This window comes from Elephas maximus, chromosome 6, assembly GCF_024166365.1.
Source record: "Elephas maximus indicus isolate mEleMax1 chromosome 6, mEleMax1 primary haplotype, whole genome shotgun sequence".
NCBI lineage: Eukaryota > Metazoa > Chordata > Mammalia > Proboscidea > Elephantidae > Elephas > Elephas maximus.
The window spans coordinates 112,684,343-112,706,669 of record NC_064824.1 but is presented as its reverse complement, the minus strand read 5'-3'; the positions used below and the strand labels follow the sequence as shown (position 1 = coordinate 112,706,669).

The 22,327-nt window shown below is 35.6% G+C and overlaps 1 protein-coding gene across 4 annotated transcripts in view; it reads right to left on the bottom strand.

Annotated features, from left to right (window-relative positions):
* SPAG16 (sperm associated antigen 16) overlaps nt 1-22,327 on the bottom strand; it is a 1,001,052-nt gene that overhangs the window by 138,038 nt on the left and 840,687 nt on the right. The window contains exon 16 of one of the 4 annotated variants that reach the window (XM_049888943.1): nt 7,661-7,834. The exons of the other annotated variants lie outside the window; for them this stretch is intronic. Coding sequence (XP_049744900.1) covers nt 7,725-7,834 — 110 coding nt within the window. The 3' untranslated portion in view covers nt 7,661-7,724. Of the gene's footprint in view, nt 1-7,660; nt 7,835-22,327 lie in introns of those variants that run through there. 4 annotated transcript variants of the gene reach the window in all.

Here is a 22,327-nt window from a genome sequence, read left to right as displayed (position 1 = left end):
TTCCCAAATTAACTCTCTTCCCAGACAAATACTGGGGAGCTGTCCATATGCGGATGTTAAGCCTGAGGGATTCTGGATTACCATTAGTTTGTAGTTGTACAGCTGTAATGCAGTTCTGATGTATTCCATAGCGGCTAATGACTCAACACCCGAGACCGTGAAGTTTACAATCAAGGTTATGTTGCAATGTGATGCAATAAAATAAAGCAGGATCTCCCATGTATTCAAAAGTACCCTGAAATTGCAAGCTGATATAAAAACGTATGCTTCTATCAAGTGCTTAGACTGTGAATGATTTCACTGCTACACATCTACACACAGTCACACATACAACAATATGCAGAATTTATTGCAAACTTTGCAAATAACACAAAGCAAGTAAAAATGTAAATCATCAGTAATTAAGAATTCACTTGAGAGGACAGATACAGAGATTATGCTGAGTCAAAGAGCTGAAATGCAAATGTAAAATTTAGGCACGTAAGGGCCCATTGCACTTGTGCCCTCACTGAACTGTTCACTCAGCAAGCTCAATTTAACATCAACGCTCAGCTGATTCACAATAGCAAGGCAAAATGTTTACTGTAAAGGAAGATTATTTATACAGATGAGCTCTGCATCAATAGTCATTTGGGGCACATTAACTGTATTCAAAACTGTTACTATCTAGTTTTTCATTAGAATCAAATACATTTGGAGCTAGAAAGTATCTCGGGATCATATAGTCAACTCTTTGCACATTTTGTAGGTAAGGAAATAAGATAAAAGAAAGATAGAAATGATAGCCAGGATGGTTGTGAGGAAGGGGAGCAGTGGGGAGAAAAAAAAAAAAAAAAAAACGATAGCCCCTTTGACAAGACGTATTGCTAAGATTTTGGTTAATTTAATGTGACTCTTTTAAAATTTCATCATTCTAAGAAAATGTTTAATGACCATTTTGTACACAGTATCAAAAAAATAAACACACACACACACACAAAACACCAAACTCGTTGTCATTGCGTCGATTCCAACTCACAGCAACCCTATAGGACAGAGTAGGACTGCCTCATAAGGTTTCCAAGGAGCACCTGGTAGACTCAAACTGCTGATCTTTCTGTTAGCAGCCATAGCTCTTAACCATTAAGCCAACAGGGTTTCCGTATACAGTGCAGGCGCTATGAAAAGTTTATTTTGGTATTCTGTGGTGGCTCCTGGAAGATTAGGTATTTCTTGGTCACTGAAACAGGAATATGACATTATTAAGAAAATGATGAAGGAAAGACTCCTTTTTGTCAAAGTACTTGAAACTGTTAGGTAAAAACATTAACCTGATTAAAACTGGACAAAATAGTTTAACAGATACCTCACTAAAGAAGATAAACAACTGGAAAATAAGCACATGAAAAGGTGCTCAATATCATTAGTCATCAGATAAAGGTAAACTAAAACCACTATTAGATACAACGCACACACTCTTGAATAGCTAAATGTAAAAAGAATGACAACATCATATGTTGGTGAAGATGTGGAGCACCTGGAACTTTCACAGGTGGGTGTGTAAAATTATACCTGTCTCTGGAAAAAGTTTGGATAGCTTTAAACCTATATCTGCCCTGTGACTCAGCTATTCCACTTCTTAGGGGGCAGTAATGAGTAATGAGAAATGGAAATACACGTGTACAAAAGACTTGTATGTTTATAGCAGCTTTGTTCATAATAGCTGAAAACTAACAGTTAAGTTGATAAACTCTGATATATTCATACAATAGAATATTAATCAAAAATAAAAGTAATGAACTACTAATATATACAATACAGGTGAATTTCAAAAACATTATGCTGGGTGAAGAAACCTTACATGAAATATTACTGTATGTTTCCATTTATATGTAGTTCTACAAACAAAATCTAATGTATAGATGGAAAAACATCTAGACAGTTGGTGCTGCTGGGGGGTAGAGGTAGAGAAAGAGTGGGAATGGGCATAACAGAACAATTTTCTGTGATAATAACATACCATACCTTATAAAGGTTTGAATTTTATTGCTTTATGTATATATTGGAACTCAGTAAATGGTACACTAAAGGTTTTAAAAGTTGATACAAAACAAATACTGAACTCCAGTCAGTAATATGCATGTTGAAGTATCTGGAGTAACTGTCTTGATATCTGCAACTTAATTTGAAATGCATCAAAAATAAAATGCCTTTTAGAAGGGTAAGGGGATAGCTAGACAGATCAATGTGTGAAAAATTAGGTATAGTGAAATGTTAATTGTGGAATGAATGTGGTGGATGCAATAACTTTGTTATAATAAAATACTGCCTCATGTTAAAGCAACGATGATAAAATGATTGATAATTAAATAATATAGTAGTTTATTGTTGTCGTTAGCTGCTGTTGAGTCAGCCCTGACACATGGAGACCATGTGCACAACTCAAGGAAATGTTGCCCAATCCTGTACCATACCCATGATCAGTTGTGGACCAGACTGTTATGACCCATTTCATTGGCTGATTTTTGGATGAAGATTGGCAGGACTTTCTTCCTAGCCTTAGTCTAGAAGCTCTGCTGAAATCTGTTCGGCATCATAGCCACACACAAACCTCCCCTGGTAGACAGGCAGTGGCTGATCATGAGGTATATTGTCTGGGAACTGACCCCACACCGAAGGTAAGAATTCCACCACTGTACCATCATCATGGTCTCTACTAGTTTATTATGTATATTAAAATGCATTGTCTTTTCATATTATAGATGCAGTAAGTTAAGTGATTATCACCGGGCTAATAATTGCCAAAAACAGGACAGAACCCAGGCTTCCCGACACATTCAGCGGTCCTTATACAAACATCCTGCATTGCCTTTGAGAAACAGGATGTGTTCCCGAAAATTATAAGGAATTTTATTTGTTTACAGACTTCATCTATAAAATGGAAAATGTATTCCATCATATTTTTATGATGAAGACAATAAAATTTTATGCACAGAATGGAAATCTTTTAAAATAACTTATGTAAAAGAAAAATAATAATATTCAGGACATCCATTTATGACCATTATCATTTGGATGTAATTACTCAGAATTTAAAGGGAAACAATAAGTAAACTAAAGCTATATTATGCTATTTCACCAGTGTTTAACTCCTAAAATTTCCAACAGGCAGAGATAAGCATTTTTGGCCACGTAGACACTACTTTTCAGCAATATGCGTTGCCTGTCAGGTATGAATACTTTAACCTTGAACAGAAAAGCTGATACACTGAACACATCTGAGGCAACGAGTCAAAATATAGTAGAAAATGAGCACGTTGCAGGAGTCCTTTTGCTGTATACACAGAACAAGCCCATGAAGTAACAGACTGACACTGTTCCGGAAGTACATGAATGAAGAAACTAATGCATTCAGTAATGTACATCTTAGCCACAGTCCATAAAATAAATCTGCTGGTCGATAATTTTGTAAGTCAGTTTTTACATATATTGACTTTAAACATAATGAAGTAAACCACACAACGATTATCAATAATCCTTACAAAAAGCACTTAGTCATTTTGGTTATTAAAGATTTACAAGATAAGTTCATTGTTATGTCACGGAAATAAAGGAGACAGGAAAGGCAGACCCTCAGTTATTCTAGTCTATTCCCTTTTGCTGAATATAGATGTAGAGATGGAGATAGAGACAGAGATAATTCTTCATATTAACCATAGCTTTCTTGTGACTTTCTTTCTACAACACAACGACTCTAGAGGTTTACTCAGGTCTCGAAGCCGAGAAATTTAAATGCATACATTTGAGTTTGGGGAGTAGTTATTCACAATGTTTCAATTTATACTGCAATTTACCATACAAGTATGCATTTAAAATAAAACGTATTCCAGGTGAGGGATAAAGAATTAGATTTTCTTTATTAAATTGTACTCATTTGATATGCTAAAATAATTGTGCTTTGTGTATGTACTGGACAAAAGAAAAACTGTTTTATTTATTTTTTAATGGTGACGGTAACTTGAAGCCAAACTTCTGTCTTTTAATGTGTCATGACATACTTTTCTAATGTAATAAACTGGGACAGGCCATCAAAACAATGAATCAAAATCTGGGAGAATCAGACAACCTATTTAAGAGAAAACAGAAAAAAAAAGGCCTTTGGTTTAAACTTTGCTTTGTCCTTCTAAACTTAAATGTTTTGCCATTTATATATGTTGCTTTCCCAAAGAACTTTAAATCTTTTTACAGTCAATCCTCATTATTCTCAAGTTCTATTTTTATGAATCCGTCTATTCCTTAAAATTTATTTGTAACCCCAAAACCAAAACTCTGAGCTCTTTAGGTAACGTACTTCTGGGTACGCTTACGCCCAGGTAAAAGAGAGTTGAGTCTGTTGCACAGGGTAGTTGGGTATTCAGTAATTCAGTGTTTGTGGAGAATTTATCCCCTTCATGACTCGTGGTACATACAGTATCCTGCCCACTTTTTATGCCTCTGACGTTCTTTGGGAGTATACTTTTCCCACTGGAAGTATTTGCTGCCCTCCATATTAAAAAAAAAAAAAAAATTTTTTTTTTTTTTTTTTTTTAATGGGGAGGCACAATAGCTGAGTTATTAGGCAAAACCAGAGGTGCCCCATGTACTCAAATGGAAGGTACCCCACAAGAAATTCAGCTGCCCAAGACTGGTGGGCCAGAAAGGCTCCCACGAATAATGTATTTCCACATAATATTTCTCAAAATCTATATTACCAACCAAAAATTTAAACACAGTCAATGACTTAGCATGTATTCCACTAATGTAAACACATAAGTATCAACAAAAAATTCAAAGCACAAAATAATCGGGTCTTGAAAGGGTTATAAAGCATAATTACGGTGAATAATGATAATTGTATATTGTAAACTTAATGACATTGTTTTCTATTTTAAAAAAAGGCTGGTAAACTAATAATAATTAGATAGCTTTTAGTTTCTGTTTTCCTCCTTCTGTAGGTATTAAAATGTTAAGTTTTTTCCCAATATGATTAAGATTAGGAAACTGATTATTTAATTAGAAAATTTGTGACTTAGTTTATTTTATTAATTCTTATTCTTAAAAAGTATTTAACATAAAATAAATGAAAAACATGGTATTTATATTTACTTCAGTGAAAATAAAAGGAGCTCTAGTCACGCAGCGGTTAAAACACACAGCTGCTAATCAAAAGGTCGGGGGTTCAAAACCACCAGCCGCTCCATGGGAGAAAGATGTGGCAGTCTGCTTACCTTTTGATTAGCAGCCAAGCTCTTAACTGCTTCACCAACAGGGCTACTCCATAAAGATTACAGCCTTGAAAACCCTATGGGGCAGTTTTACTGTCCTATAGGGTTGCTATGAATTGGAATTGGCTTAACAGCAATGGGTTTTGGTTTTAGGGCAGATAAACTTGGTCTTTGTTAGCACTAGCCTTAGTAGAAATTACGAGGTGGGGAACTTGTCTTTTGTGTTCTTATATCTCTAGTTATCAATAATCTTCCCCTATGAATGGCTTCTATTTCTTTGCACGTAAGGGACTCATTTCCTTTTAACTTTTTTTTGAAACTTGTTTTCCAAAAAAAATATGCAACTCTTTTATGTGAATGATAAATAACTCTCAATAAATGTGGCAGAGACAGTGCTATCCATGTTTGCTCCTATTTTTACAGCCTTTTTTGCAGTTGGCTTGGGGCCATGGGAAAAGTTCTTGTCATTGAGAATGTGAGTGAAAGTGATATAGAATTTTTGATCTAAGGCACTTATAAAATGGTTTGAGTTCTCCTCACTCTCCTAACCTTTTGGCTGGAAGCAAATCCCATAATGACTGAGTGGCAAAATGAATGAAGACTGAATGCCTGAGTCACCATCAGAGGAAAGGTAGCAAGGAGAGCCATCTAATCACATCAGATGTCACGGGAGTGAAAAATAACTTTCATTTAGGCTAAACTACTGAGATTATGGATTAGTTGTTAACCTAGGTAGTCATCTTCTAACTAATATAGTATCTAAAGTTGTCATTGTTGCTGTTCATTGCAGTTGAGTCAGCTCCAAATTATGAAGACCTTATGAATAACAGAATGAAAAACTGTCCTGTCCTGTTCCATGTCTGTGATCTTTGATATGTTTAAGCCCATATTTGCTGCTATTGTGTCAACTCATCTCACTGAGGGTTTTCCTTGTTTTCACTGACCCTCTACTTTAACAAACATGATGTCCTTTTCTAGCAATGGGTCTTTGCTGATGAGTCCAAAATCTCGTCACCTCTTTTCTAAGGAGCATTCCTGTTGTGTTTCTTTTAAAACTTATTTGTTTGTTCTTCTGGTAGTTCATGGTGTATTCAATATTCTTCACCAACACCACAATTCAAATGCATCAATTCTTCTTCTGTCTTCTTTTTTCATTGTCCACTTTCACTTGCATATGGAAAAGAATTCTTTGGACTATTGCCTAAATTTTGTCTAAAAAAGAAAAATTTAGGAATTATACAATTAATTCTTTTGATTACATAGAGGGGAAATTCTCAATGACTTTTAGTTTCTTAAATGCCTTTTTTAAACATCTTATCTTTTTACATTGTTTGTCTCTCTCTTTCACTCTTAATATAAGAATGTATCTTTAAGCTACATGGTTTAGGTCCTGAAAGATGCTAGTAGAGAAGGCAATTTAACTAAGGGTAACTGAGTTGCCTTTGGGAACTGGGGACAGAAGAACTCAGTGAGAAATGCAAGGTAATCAAGAAACTGCAGGATATAGGGAGGGCAGCTCTGCTGGGAATAGGGCAGATAGTAAAACCTCTGCTTAAATATAAATCCTAAATTTGTGATTTTAGAATGTTTCTATATAGTTAGAATAATATTCCTAGTGCAATTATGGAATACTATGCAGAAGTATAATTTTATAGGTGGCGTTACAGGCACATGGATAATTTATAGATAGAATGCAGATTTCAGACAATAGTAGGTCAAGGGCACTAGAACACAATAAGCAACCAATGGTGTCAGGAAGCTAAGGGGTGTCTAGGCATAGTTTGAGGTTTTGAAAAGGCAGTAAAGAATGTTCAAAGTTAGAAAGAAGATATTTGGGGTAAAGAATCATTTCTTTGGAGATGAGGTAGAGAGGGTAACATTACACAAATTTCTAAACGTAAATTCTTGTGTGGTGTACAAAGAACAAAGATATGTGTTAATCAGGGAAACTGACTAAAGCATAATGATAATAATCAATCTCTGTCAGGAGAGAAGATCATTATTTTAAATATAGAATGTAAATTATATTGTTTATTGAAAACTAATAAATCACTAGTAGGCATAACAAATTTATCAAAGTAACAATGGATTTTTATGTAATTATTTTGAATAGAATGTGGAACCAGGGATATCACTGCTGATGTCAGATGGATCCTGGCTGAAAGCAGAGAATACCAGAAAGATGTTTATCTGTGTTTTATTGACTATGCAAAGGTATTCAACTGTGTGGATCATAATAAACTATGGAGAGCATTGCAAAGAATATGACTTCCAGAACACTTAATTGTGCTCATGATGAGCCTGTACATAGATCAAGAGGCAGTTGTTCAAACAGAACAAGGGGATACTGAGTGGTTTAAAGTCAGGAAAGTTGTGCATCAGGGCTGTATCCATACCTATTCAATCTGTATGCTGAGCAAATAATCCAGGAAGCCGGACTATATGAAGAAGAATGGGGCATCAGGATTGGTGAAAGACTCATTAACAACCTGCATTATGCAGATGACACAACTTACCTTGCTGAAAGTGAAGAGGACTTGAAGCACTTACTGATGAAGATCGAAGATCACAGCCTTCATTATGGATTACGCCTCAATGTAAAGAAAACAAAAATCCTCACAACTGGACCAATAAGCAACATCGTGGAAAAAAAAAAAATTGAAGTTGTCGAGGATTTCATTTTATTTGGATCCATAATCAATACCCATGGAAGCAGAAGTCAAGAAATCAAAAGATGCATTGTGTTGGGCAAATCTGCTGCAAAAGACCTCTTTAAAGTGTTGAGAAGCAAAAGATGTTACCTTGAAGACTAAGGTACACCTGACCCAAGCCATGGTGTTTTCAATTGCCTCATATGCATTCGAAAGCTGGATGATGAATATGGAAGACCAAAGAATTGATGCCTTTGAATTGTGGTGCTAGCAAAGAATATTGAATATACCACGGACTGCTAGAAGAATGAACAAATCTCTCTTGGAAGAAGTACAACGAGAATACTCCTTGGAAGCAAGGATGGTGAGACTTTGTCTCACATACTTTGGACATGTTATCAGGAGGGATCAGTCCCTGGAGAAGGACATCATGCTTAGTAAAGTAGAGAGCCAGTGAAAAAGAGGAAGGCCCTCTAAAAGATGGATTGACAAAGCGGCTGCAACAATGGACTTAAACATAATGATTGTGAGGATGGCGCAGGACTCAGCAGTGTTTTGTTCTGTTATACACAGGGTGGCTGTGAGGTGGAACCAACTGAATGGCACCTAACAACAACAACAACCACCTTTTGAAAAAGTTCTCTAAAATTATTTTAATTACATTTTGAAGAGTTTTAGTAATATGAAAGTTCACTCACAACAATTATTTATCCTAACAGCATTTTCAAGTATGATCATTATTTTCTTTTTTTCTCATAAAACATTCTTTCTTTTATATTGAGAGCCTCAATATAAAATATTACATTTAGTTTCTTAGACCTTCCATAAATGTGGGGAGTAATTTAAAAATCACATGCATAGTCATTTTAGGCCTTTTTTTTTTTTTTCAGAACTTCAGCTTATCTTTGAAGAAGTTATATGCTGAGTGACTTGAAAATTCTATTAATCAGTTACACACTAGTAAGTAAACCTTCAATCCCAATGCCAATTAAATCTATTTAAATTGAATTGGTAGCTGCTTAGTATAGAACGTTTCTGATTTTCATATGGATTTTGATCCGTGGTGTTATGCATACAAAAATAATTACTTTAAATACATCCAGTTTAAATATTTATTTTTAATACTATAAAGGCATTCTTTTATTTCATGTACACATATAACTGAGTGGATAGAGCAGTTTGTGTGATATACAATACTTAGAAAATAATTTATAAATGTCTATGAAAATGATAAATTTTAACTTCAGGAACATTGCTGGTGATGTTACAATTTCGTCCTTCTGTCAGATATGTGACTTGGAGGCAAAACCTCAGTGAGGCCCTTCCATAACAGTGAAGATCTAAGAATTCCTTCATTTCCATTCGTGGGCTGCCTAAAAGCAGTCTGTATATTGGAACCCTAAACTGAAATTGTGAGCTTGGTGAGAAAATCTGGGGAGAAGGGCAATGGGAACAGGAAGGTACTCTGAGCTATTGTTTGGTATTTTATAAAATACACTTAAAAAATATATTTCACAAAAATTCTTATGGAATTATTTGTTTATACACATTGTTTACATGTGATTAGTGAGTTTTTGAAGGTGAATATTAACATCTTAATATGAACCCCAAACAGGAAATTATGTATTTATTCTTAAATTAGACACTTGTGAGATGTAAAGCACAGGCTGAAATAAATTATTTAGAACACATTATAACCTTTTATATGGTTACCTGTATATTAAAGCTAACACAAAAATGAGGATTTATTATGGAGATGAATTAATCAGTGGTTCACATTGATATAGAGGTCCACAGAATATTGGGCCAGTGTCTTAGTCTAGGGCTGTTGTACAAAACACCACAATGTGAGTGGCTCTAAAACACAGAAATTTATTGTCTCATATTTCAGAGGCTAGAAGTCCAAACCAGGGTATTGGCCATGGTGATTCCTTCTGAGGGTTCTGGGAGAGAAATTATTACGTGTCTCTCTCCTATCTTCTAGTGGCTACTGGCAATCCTTGCCGTTCCTTGCCTTGCAGCTACTCCTTCACATGGTGCCTTCCTCCTGTGTCTACCTCTCCACATTTGTTTTCTTTTATAAGACATCATTCAGAGGCAATTAGGACCCACCCTACTCCCATGTGACCTCATGTTCACCGATATTTGATCCTATTTCCAAACAGGGTCACACTGACAGATATAACTAAAAAAAATCAACATACCTTTTTTTTTTTTTTTGGCCGGGGGGTGGGGTTACAATTCAATCTATAACAATCAGGTTTTATAGATGGATTCCAGAAACCCTTATCCCAGGAAGACAGGTTTGTTCAAAAATGAACTATATTTTAAGACTGTTTGTAAATAAATATGGGCAAACATCTGTGTTATAATCAAGTTCTTTTTGTTCACTTCTTCAGTTTATCTCAAAGGAGTAGTAAAAAGTAGTGAGCACTTAATACCAGAGTTTTCTTCCTGGACTATTGATACCACTTAAAATAATGCTTCTTCTAGTTCTATATCCACAGTCAAATTGATTAACACTAGTTTGTCACTATAAAGAGACAAATACTTCAAGAAGTTGAACCAGCTCTGTCATCTATCCTCAGTCTTTGAGTACTTAATTACCACTTCTATAAATTTGTATAATGCCTCAGGATTTTATAGAGGATTTTGATTACACTTGCTTTTCATTATGACCCCAGACATTTATCTTTCCAATTATTGATTTTCCATGTCCTAACCTTAAACGAATTCAGTTTTCCTAATTAGCAAGTCATTCTGGAGGTAAGTTTTCATTTTATCAACAAGATAAAACAGTAAGCATAGGGCCACATCTATCCAAATGATGGCTAATAGATCAAATAGGTCAAATTAGAAGATACCAAATATGCCCTAGAAGTTATCACACATTTTGTGAGCGTTTTAATCTAAAAGATTTATGCATTTAAATTATGGTAATTTTGCATTTGCATTTTGGTGAAATAAGGATTTTGCATTTTTTGCACAGTGGGAACTTATTTTATTATTTATAACATTAACCAGTTCATGTGTCATATTTTTGTGTTATTATAGCCAATGATTAAGAATGTTATATTATTCAAAAAATATAGGAAAAATCATTCATTGTTTTATTGATTATTTTACAAAACAAAATATTTTGGAAAATTCAATGATTACATTTGAGAAGTTTCTTACTCATCAGGAAGGAGAGATTGAAGAAACAAAATTTAGAATAATTCAATGTACATCTCCGAAAGATTAAAAAAACTGAAGTTTCCTCTCTTTTCTTGATATAGGTGAATCAGAATATTATACACAAGTCTTAGCCTTTCTAGGTTTTTTACAAACAAAACTTGTAATGAACTCTGCATTTGCAAGTACCTTCCTTTGGCATCAAGAGTCTAGCCCACACCGATTTATATTCCAGGGAGTCCTGGGGATGACTGGGTGCTTGGCCACTCCTAGTATCTTACACAAGATAGTCGGCTAAGGTCAGTAGAGACTATGACTTCTGAAGAAAGGGAGGCTAACAGGTTGAAATAAGAATCAGATCTTTGACCTTAAACCCATAAAGGACTCATTTTATAACGGGCTAAACAAACCAGTTTAAGAAGTATAGAGTCATATCCATGGGAAGTTGGATCAGTTTTCCTAGGGTCAACTAATTTATCTCCTTGCCTCCAGACAAAAGCAATTAAGCTACACCAGACAATTGGGTACCTTCATAATTCTCTAAAGTTCCTAGAATATAATATTTCAGGGGTGTCATCCAGAAATCTGTTTTAATACTACTAACTGACTGAACAACTTACATCGCTATTGTGGGACATTTAAATGTTTCCTCTTATCTTATTTAAAACCAAAAAAATCAAACCCATTGCCATGGAGTCTATTCTCATTCATAGTGACACTACAGGACAGAGTAGAACTGCTGCATAGAGTTTCCAAGGAGCGCCTGGTGGATTTGAACTGCAGACCTTTGGTTAGCAGCCATAGCACTTAACCACTACGCCACCAGGGTTTCCACTGAGTCAATTCCGAGATTCCAACTCATAGCAACCCTATAGGACAGAGTAGAACTGCCCTATAGGGTTTCCAAAGAGCGCCTGGTGGATTTGAACTGCCAACCTTTTGGTTAACAGTTGTAGCTCTTAACCACTATACCATCAGGCCGTTGGTGTCTTATTGTTAGGGAAGATAAAAGCAGTTAGCATTTCCTGTAAAATAATTCACTGCAAGGTCAATATTCTCCTCCTTCTCTTTCAGCTTAAATAATACTATTTTAAACACTTCCTGTCCATGAAGGCAGCAGTCAAGAAATCAAAAGACACTGCATTGAGCGAATCTGCTGCAAAAAAAACCTCTTTAAAGTTTTAAAACACAAAAATGTCACTTTGATGACTAAGGAGTGTCTGACCCAAGCCATGGTCTTTTAAATCACTTCATATCCATGTGAAAGCTGGACAATGGAAACTGAAGACAGAAGAACTGATATGCTTGAATTGTGGTGTTCTCAAAGAACATCAAATATAGTGTGGACCACCAGAAAAACGAACAAATCAGCCTTAGAAGAAACACATCCAGAATGCCCCCTAGACACAAGAATGGTAAGACTTTGTCTTGGCTTACTTTGGGCACATCATCAGGAAAGACCCATTGCTAGAAAAGGATTTTATCTTTGGTAAAGTCCAAGGTACGTGCAAACAAGGGAAACTCTCAGTGAGACAGATTGACACAATAGCTACAACAATGCATTAAAAAATACCAATGATAGCACAGGGTCAGGTAGTGTTTTATTCTGTTACAACTAAGGTTGCCATGAGTTGGAACTGAGTTGAAGCAACTAACAAAAACAAATCTTTCCCATACCCATATATTTTTGTTTAACTAAACAGTAAAAACTCTTACTTTTGTGAAAATCTTGTCATTAAAGAATTTAAGTCAAACAATAAAACCATAAGTACTAACACTGTCTGTAATGTTGCAACAACATAAAAGATGCTAGAAAATGTGGGATGGGCACCTTCTAATAATAGTGAGTAACTACGTTGCACTATTTGTACTATTTTCTTTTTGGTTGCACTGTGCCAAAAAGAGAGCCCTAGTGGGGCAGTGGTTAAGAGCTCAGCTGCTAACCAAAAGGTCATCAGTTCAAATCTACCAGCTGCTCCTTGGAAACCCTATGGGGAAGTTCTACTCTGTCCTATAGGGTCACCATGAATCAGAATCAACTTGATGGCAACAGGTTTTTGATAGCAAAAAGAACTGAGTCACATTTAGCCATTTCAGGAGGTAGCATATGGTTAAGAAGGGATGGTACTGAAGGAAGAAGTCCAAGCTACACTGAAGGCATAGTCAAAAAACAAGGCTCCAGGAATTGATGGAATACCAGTTGAGATGTTTCAACAAATGGATGCAGGGCTGGAAGCACTCACTTGTCTATGCCAAGAAATTTGGAAGACAGCTACCTGGCTAACTAGAAGAAATCTGTATTTGTGCCCATTCCAAAGAAAGGTGATCCAAGAGAATGTGGATATTATTGACCAATATCATTAATATCACACACAAGTAAAATTTTGCTGAAGATCATTCAAAAGCAGTTGCAGGAGTACATTGACAGGGAGCTATCAGAAATTCAAGCCAGATTCAGAAGAGGACATGGAACGAGGGATGTCATTGCTGATGTCAGATGGATCTTGGCTGAAAGCAGAGAATACCAGAAAGATGTCTACCTATGTTTTACTGACTATGCAAAGGCATTCTACTGTGTGGATCATAACAAATTGGGAATAATATTATGAAAAATGGGAATTCCAGAACATTTAATTGTGCTCCTGAGGAACTTGTACAAAGACCAAGAGGCAGTTGTTTGAACAAGGAGATACTGCGTGGATTAAAATCAGGAAAGGTATGCATCAGGCTTGTATCCTTTCACCCTATTTATTCAATCTGTATTCTGAGCAAATAATCTGATAAACTAGACTATCCAAAGAAGAATGTAGTATCAGGATTGGCGGAAGTTTCCTTAACAACCTGTCTTAGGCAGATGACACAACCTTGCTTGCCGAAAGTGAAGAGGACTTGAAGCACTTACTGATGAAGATCAAAGATCACAGCCTTCGGTATGTATTGCACCTTAACATAAAGTAAACAAAAACTCTTAACAACTGGACTAGTAAGCAACATCATGATAAATGGAGAAAAAATTGAAGTGTAAAGGAGTTCATTTTATTTGGATCCACAATCAATGCCCATGGAAGCAGCAGTCAAGAAATCAAACAACACACTGCATTGGGCAAATATGCTGCAAAAGACCTTTTAAAGTGTTAAAAGACAAAGATGTCACTTTGAGGACTAAGGTGCTCCTGACTCAAGTGATGGCGTTTTCAATCACCTCATATACATGTGAAAGTTGGACAATGAATAAAGAAGATGGAAGAATTGATGCCTTTGAATTATGGTGTTGGAGATGAACACTGACTATACCATGGACTGCCAGAAGAACAAACAAATCTGTCTTGGAAGTACAGCCAGAATGCTCTTTAGAAGCAAGGATGGCAAGACTTCATCTCATATACTTTGTGGATATATTATCAGGAAGGATCAGTCCCTGGAGAAGGACATCATGCTTGGTAGAGAATCTGCAGAAAACAGGAAGATCCTCAAGGAGATGGACTGACACAGTGGCTGCAACAATGGGCTCAAGCACAGCAACAATTGTAAGGATGAGGCAGTACTGGGCAGTGTTTAGTTCTGTTGTACAGAGTCACTATGAGTTGGAACCGACTCGATGGCACCTAACAACAACACATTGCAGTAGTTGGCAATAATAAACTACATAGGTAAAGTTAAAGATTAGAAGAGACCTAATGGCTTCAATCACTAAATTTTCTAAAAGATGTAATTATTCATCTCTAGGTTGTTTTTTTTTTTTAGGTACAGCTGAAGGAAAATAAATTATCTATACTTACTCTTTACATATTTCATAGAAGGAGTTGGGACTGTAGATATAATTTCTAATCTACTCTTGAATATTAACACAGATATTGGAAGGAAAAGGTTGCCAAATAAAAGTATTCCATCAGGATATGTATTTTTCAAGATTATGAGGTTTTTCAGCATACATTTACATTTAATTATGTATGTGCTGTGGAATGTATTCCTCTTTCATGTAAAATAAATGCTAGTAGAATTTATACAAATTCTAGACCCCTGTTGTATATTTTTGATGATGACTGATTTGTATTGTGATCTCAGATGATTTTTGTCTGGCACAAATGGCTAATTTCTAAATAGCATCTAGAAGATATTGTCTGGAGTAAATTGTACAGGTAATTTGTATAACTCCTTCGAAAATTAATAGAAGAATAAGTCCTTATTCCTACATGAAGACTTCTAGTTTCCTTTTCCTTTCTGAGAAACTCTTTCTTAACATTGCGTTGGTAGTGGCATGCACTAGATATGAAGTATGTGTGGCTGGAACTAAAATCGGAGGGTCTTACTGGGATTCCACCTGGAAGCCAATTATTCATTCATTTACCAGGTTGATTACTCACCCACTGTATACTTAAAAAAAATTACTAGATACTGAAAAGTCCTGACGGATATAATGATGAGTAGGACATATACCATGTCCTCAAGGGAGTTTACAATTCTTTTGGGAGATGTGCCCAGGAACAAATGAAACAACAAAGACAAAAAACAACTTAGTTTTTGAAGTCTTTGGTTTGGAATTCTTTTACTGGAATTAATATGAGGGAAATCAGAAACAGTAATTCAGTCTTCTGAGGGTGTTTTTGCGTTGCTCTGGGACCCCTGGATTGGAGGTGATAAAGGGAAGTCTTTGCAACATGGCTAGGTGAAAAGAGCACTGAGGGATGAGGTAAAGGACCTGAATACTAGTCCCAGTTACACCTAACCACTCAATGGTCAAGTGACTTTGGAAGGACACAAACTGATTTCGGTAGTTCAGTTTCCTCATCGTTCATTAATGAGGACCTAACATAGGCACCCAATAGTTATCTTGGGTGGGTACTGGCTACTTGAACTTGCTTTTGGAGGGTATAACTATGGGATGGCCCTTATTCTTTTTTACAATTTTTTGTCATTTTCTCTCTTAATGAGATTTGTATTATTTTTAAACTGTTTTGAAGTTAAAACGGAAATAAAATGGAAGTGTGTGTATGTTTCATACGTACCTAGCTGATTTCATGTCCTTTAATATTACATAGATGCATTATGTTACCAACAATAACAACTTCTCTCTTTCAGGAATTCTGGGTGTCCATCTTGGATGTCCTCTACCCCTGTCTCCAGTGAGATTCAAATACTGCCCATCAGTGTCAAAGGAGTTGCAGTGGAGAACTAATAAAGTAATGTTTGTCAAGGTACCCTGTAAACTGAGACAGCTAGATGAATTAAGGGTTGCTCTTCGACTCGACGGCACTGGGTTATTGTCAAAACGGTTCTAATACACATTTATTAAAATGCATGTTTATATTTTTGTTTTTTCCAAGCCAATTTACAGTCCTCTTTCTTGGAAGAAAAGGGAAACAACAAAAAGGGAGAGAGATTTTCAAAAACTAGGGAAGCTATCTAATTTTAAAAATGGCATTTTGGTAAGAAACTACATCAGAGCTTCGACTGTAGTGACCTCAAATAAGACCTCAAAGTTAGGTTTCTACATTGAGTTTTATGGTGAGCAGCCAGGTATGACAATTGAATGCTAATTTTCAAATAACAAAGATCATTTACTGCTAAGAAATGTTAGCTGTAGATACATTTATTATTAGGAACAAAGATTTCTACCAGGGAAAGTACTCATTTAAAATGCTTACTAGGCTCATAAATTAAGTTGTAAGTCAAGCACATGAGGACATGAACTTTGGGGGAAATAGATAGGACTTAAAATCTGAAACTATCCAAGTGATCACCTGTTTCATTTTATTTATGCAATTTTTACTTAATAAGTATCTTATTAATAACACCTCTAATGTTAATTTAACAAAATATCTTCAGCATATGTTGGGTTAATTTTTCTATTTAAAATGTAATTACAGTTTTACCATCTGACCTTGGCGCTATTACTGATGGAACACATTAACACTAGGCAATGTAATTGTTACATTATTGCAAAGGTAAGAGTTGGACTGTTTATAATGATATAAAATAATTCATGAGATGATCCTGAATAACGGGCAGCTATATTCCAAGGGATTTACAGAATCAGAGGGGCAAACTCCATGGACATTGGATCATATGAAACAAGCAGTGCCGAAATGGTGACAGCATCCATACTATTGATAACTTGAAGCTTGGGTAACATTATCATAAAAGCTAGAAAAAGTATATTTGGGTTGTTAACCTACACAGAAATGTTGCATTTTGTAAAATGAAAATAATTTATACAATTAACTAAATTAAACCAAAACTAAACCAAACCCAGTGCCATCGAGTCGATTCCAACTCATAGTGACCCTATAGGACAGAGTAGAACTGCCCCACAGAGTTTCCAAGGAGTGCCTGGCGGATTTGAACTGCCGACCCTTGGATTAGTAGCTGTAGCACTTAACCGCTATGCCACCAGGGTTTCCCAACTAAATTAAAAGTTGCTAATAATGATAAAAAAAGTTCTTGATGATAATGGCATTCTAAATTAAAATAAATTTCTGCAGCATAATACCTTTTTAATAATTCAAATACATTTAGTTTAGAATTTGATGTAATACTCTAATCTCTAAATTGATAGCAACAAGCTTGTGGTTTTAGAAGAATGATACTAAAGTTTCTAAATGAGTAAAACAAGAATAAAAACTACTGTAACTCTTAGTTTTAATGTGCATATGCAGAACTTAATATAAGTCATATTAAATTTCTTTCCTTCCTCATGTTCTTTCAGAAAAACACACCTTTACACCATACTTTCATATCCCAGATGACTTTTCATAAAGAAAATGAGATGAAATAAAGATAAGCTTACTCCCAAGAAGGAAATTATAAAATCATGAAAAAAGAATTACATTAGGCGTACTACTATTTGATTTAGTAAGTGGCAAAAGTTGAATCAACAAAAATATTGTTCCCTAGTTTATTGTTGCATTTTACAATGATGAAAGGGATAAATATGACTTGCAATTTAATTTTTCCCATTTTTGAGGAGGATTATACATGTTAAACATTTAAGTAAATTTATTATTAACACGTTAAAAGAAATTCATACTTCTCTTCTAAAACCCAGTAATGTAGAATTAATTCTGAAAACATCTTTGAACAGACATTCTCCATGAGAGTAGGTCATTAATGATTATATGTATGCCATTTATCTTATAAATAAAATACAAAAAATGATTTGTAACTTAAAATTTGTGCTTTTTAATATTTGATAGCCAACTCATCACATGGTATGAACTCAAAAAATGTACCATATCCCTTATGGACCATATTCCAGAATGTTACAACTTTAGAAATATTGCCTAATGTCTGAACAGACTAAATCCAGAGCACAAAAAGCAGAATAACAATACAGTTGCAAAAATAATAAAAATATGATTCCCTATTACTACGTTATTGCTGACCCTATAAGAGCTCACAATACTCCTGAATTTTATGTATAAACATCCTGGTTCTTATAATAACGTTTTACCCATCCTTTCATAATAAGGCCACTGAATCAGAAGTACACATTATGGATATGAAAAAAGGAGTCACTATGCGGAGAATGTTCCACTGCTATTCATAAGGTTTTTATTGGCTAATTCTTTTCAAAAGCAGACTGCCAGGTCCTTTCTATTATGATGACATGTGCAAAGATCTGGAGATAGAAAACCAAAAGGGAAGAACACACTCAGTGTTTCTCAAGCTGAAGGAACTGAAGAAAAAAATCAAGCCTCGAGTTGTAATACAGAAGAATTCTATGGGGGAAAATATTCAGCAACGCAGGAGGCATCAAAAGAAGATGGAAGGAATACACAGAGTCATTATACCAGAGAGAACTGGTTGGTGTTCAGTCATTTTGGGAGATAACATGTGATCAGAAACCAATGGTGCTGAAAGAAGTCCAAGCTGCACTGAAGGCACTGGCGAGAAACAAGGCTTTGGGAATTGACGGGAAACCAACTGAGATGTTTCAACAAATGACTACAGCATTGGAGGTGCTCATTCATAAATATGCCAAGAAATATGGAAGACAGCTACCTGGCCAACTGACTGGAAGAGATCCATATTTATGTCTATTCTCAAGAAAGGCGATCCAACTGAATGCAGAAACTATCGAACTATAGCATTAATATCACAGGCAAGCACAATTTTGCTGAAGATCATTCAAAAGCAGCTGCAGCAGTAAATGGACAGGGAACTGCCAGAAATTCAAGCCAGATTTAGAAGAGGACTGGGAACCAGGGATACCATTGCTGATATCAGATGGATCCTGGCTGAAAGCAGAGAATACCAGAAAGATATTTACCTGTTTTATTGACTATGCTAAGGCATTCGACTGTGTGGATCATAACAAATTATGGATAACATTGTGGAATTCTAGAACACTTAATTGTGCTCATGAGGAATCTGTACATGGATCAGGAGGCAGTCATTTGAACAGAAGAGGGGGATACTGCATGGTTTAAAATCAGGAAAGGTGTGCGTCAGGATTGTATCCTTTCACCATACCTATTCAACTGCATGCTGAGAAAATAATCCAAGAAGCTGCACTCTATGAAGAAGAATGGGGCATCAGGATTGAAGGAAGACTCATTAACAACTTGCATTATGCAGATGACACAACCTTGTTTGCTGAAAGTGAAGAGGACTTGAAACATTTACTGATGAAGATCAAAGACCATAGCCTTCAGTATGGACTACATCTCACCACAAAGAAAACAAAAGCCCTCACAACTGGACCAATGAGCAACATCATGATAAACAGAAAGGATTGAAGTTGTCAAGGATTTTATTTTACTTGGATCCATAATCAACGCCCATGGAAGCAGCAGTCAAGAAATCAAAAGACGGGCAAATTGGCTGCAAGAGATCTCCTTTAAAGTGTTAAAAAGCAAAGAAGTCACCCTGAGGACTAAGGTGCGCCTGACCCAAGCCATGGTGTTTTAAATCGCCTCATCTGCATGTGAAGGCTGGACAGTGAATAAGGAAGACCAAAGAACTGACGCCTTTGAATTGTGGTGTTGGGAAAGAATACTGAATTTGCCGTGGACTGCCAAAAGAATGAACAAATCTTTCTTGGAAGAAGTACAATCAGAATGCCCCTTGGAAGCAAGGATGGTGTGACTGCATCTCACATACTTTGGACATGTTTTCCAGAGGGATCAGTCCTTGGAGAAGGGCATATGCTTGATAAAGTAGAGGGTCAGCGAAAAACAGGAAGACCCTCAATGAGATCAACTGACACAGTGGCTGCAACAATGGGCTCAAGCATAGCAATAATTGTGAGGATGGCGCAGGGCTGGGCAAAGTTTCATTCTGCTGTGCATGGGGTCACTATGAATCTGAGCCAACTGGACAGCACCTAACAACAACATCAACAACAACATGGGGAGAGTGAGGTCCATGAAGAAAATTGGAGAATTGCCAAACAGAGAATTCAACATAGCTACCATTCTGCTTTCCTAAGAAAGGTGGCATAAGTGCTATGCCACTTTCAGTTTAGTGATAAGCCCTATGGCTATTTCTTATTCCATAGTCAATTTCAGTATGTAAAATGTGTTCAGGGGACTCATTTGAATCCAAAGGACATATAAAGCTGCGTGATCCAAGAATCTCTAAGCATCATTGTCACTTTATTTGTTGAATTAAGATGATAAATTCTGGGCAGTCAGATAAAGGAGGTGAATTAAAAAAAAAAAATCTGAAGATTTTATTCATATCCACTTTTTTTTTTTTACTAGCAATTCTTCCTAATCACCTACATGTGTAATATAATTTTCATGTATTAAACTTGGACAGCTTAAGCTGTATCTATCACCACGCCTGGGACATAGGAAATAAATGTTCACTAGACGTAGCTGTAATTATTACTGAGCTCCAATTACAAATACTAATTGATCTATGTTTGCTAGCAAAGCACCTGATGGGAGTTATTTACACAATAATGTGGTCTGGCAGATGGTTAAACTGCAGTTATCAAAGTTATGAATGGAATAAGCACATTTACACCCTTACTGTATCTTTTAATAGAAGATAAATAATTTAATGTGCATTTTTTTCAGAATAGCAACTGATGCCCACCCTTGAACTTCACTACATATTGCACTACCATGTTCTTAAAACAAAATTAGTTCTAAAAAAAAAAAAAAGGGCTAAAAAACAGGCAAAAAGCCTAATTGCACTAATGACTGGTGAATGTTTTGGTAAGGTTGAATATATATTGTACTGCTGTGGTAGCAGTAATACATAAAGGTAACAAATAAACAATTTAATTGTATTACTGGAAACAAATGTTACTGCTAAGATCAAACCTAAACTAAAACTAAATGGTTTAAACATTGTGTTTTGGTATTGCTTTGCCAATGGGCATGAGGATGGAAGAAAAGTGAATTCTTAGTAATTGTTTAGAAAACCTTGGTGACCACAGACCACTCCTCTCTCCCATCGATGGCAAGGTCATCAGTGGAGTGAAGGGAGAGGTAGAGACAACTTTTCCAATTCTTTTCAACAAATATTTATTGAACCCATTCTGTGGCGGATGAGGTTTAATAATTTTAGGTACTTGGCACAAGATATTTAAGTGCTCAAAGGAAAGGTATAAAAAAAAATAGTCAGTATTTATTGAAAGATAAATATTTATTTGAGAAAGGTATATTTACCATCCTACTACTGCTGGGCATTTAGGTGTTTTTCTTAGTTCTTAAGGAGTGACCCTGTCTGATAGTATCTATTCAATTAGCATATGGTATCTATACAGTGGAGGGTCAACGAAAAAGAAGAAGACCTTCAATGAGATGGATTGACACAGTGGTTGCAATAATGGGCTCGAGCACAACCATGATTGTAAGGATGGTGCAGGCCTTGGCAGAGTTTAACTGCTGTATATAGGGTTGCTATGAGTCGGAACTGACTTGATGGCATCTAACAATAACATCTATTCAATAGAGAAAAATATAACATTTCAGAACATAGTGATACTGTTTGTATTTAAGGTGGTCTTCTAAAATTATCAAAGAAGGAAAAGTAGTATGATACTAAAAATAAATCTTTAAATATAGTTAAAATTCATTTCAGTAATTTTACACATATGACACTAATGATATTTAAAGATGTTTAAGATGAATTGCTCTTCAAATCTACATTTAACCTTTTAGAATAGATTGACCAAATGAATATAATAGGGACTATCCCTTCCCCAATTCAGAAGTGTTTGGTTAATATTCCAATGTATCCCTCTAATTTACCCTTCTCAACATCGTTTAGAAAACTGAAATATTTTCAAAAACTCTTCCGTAG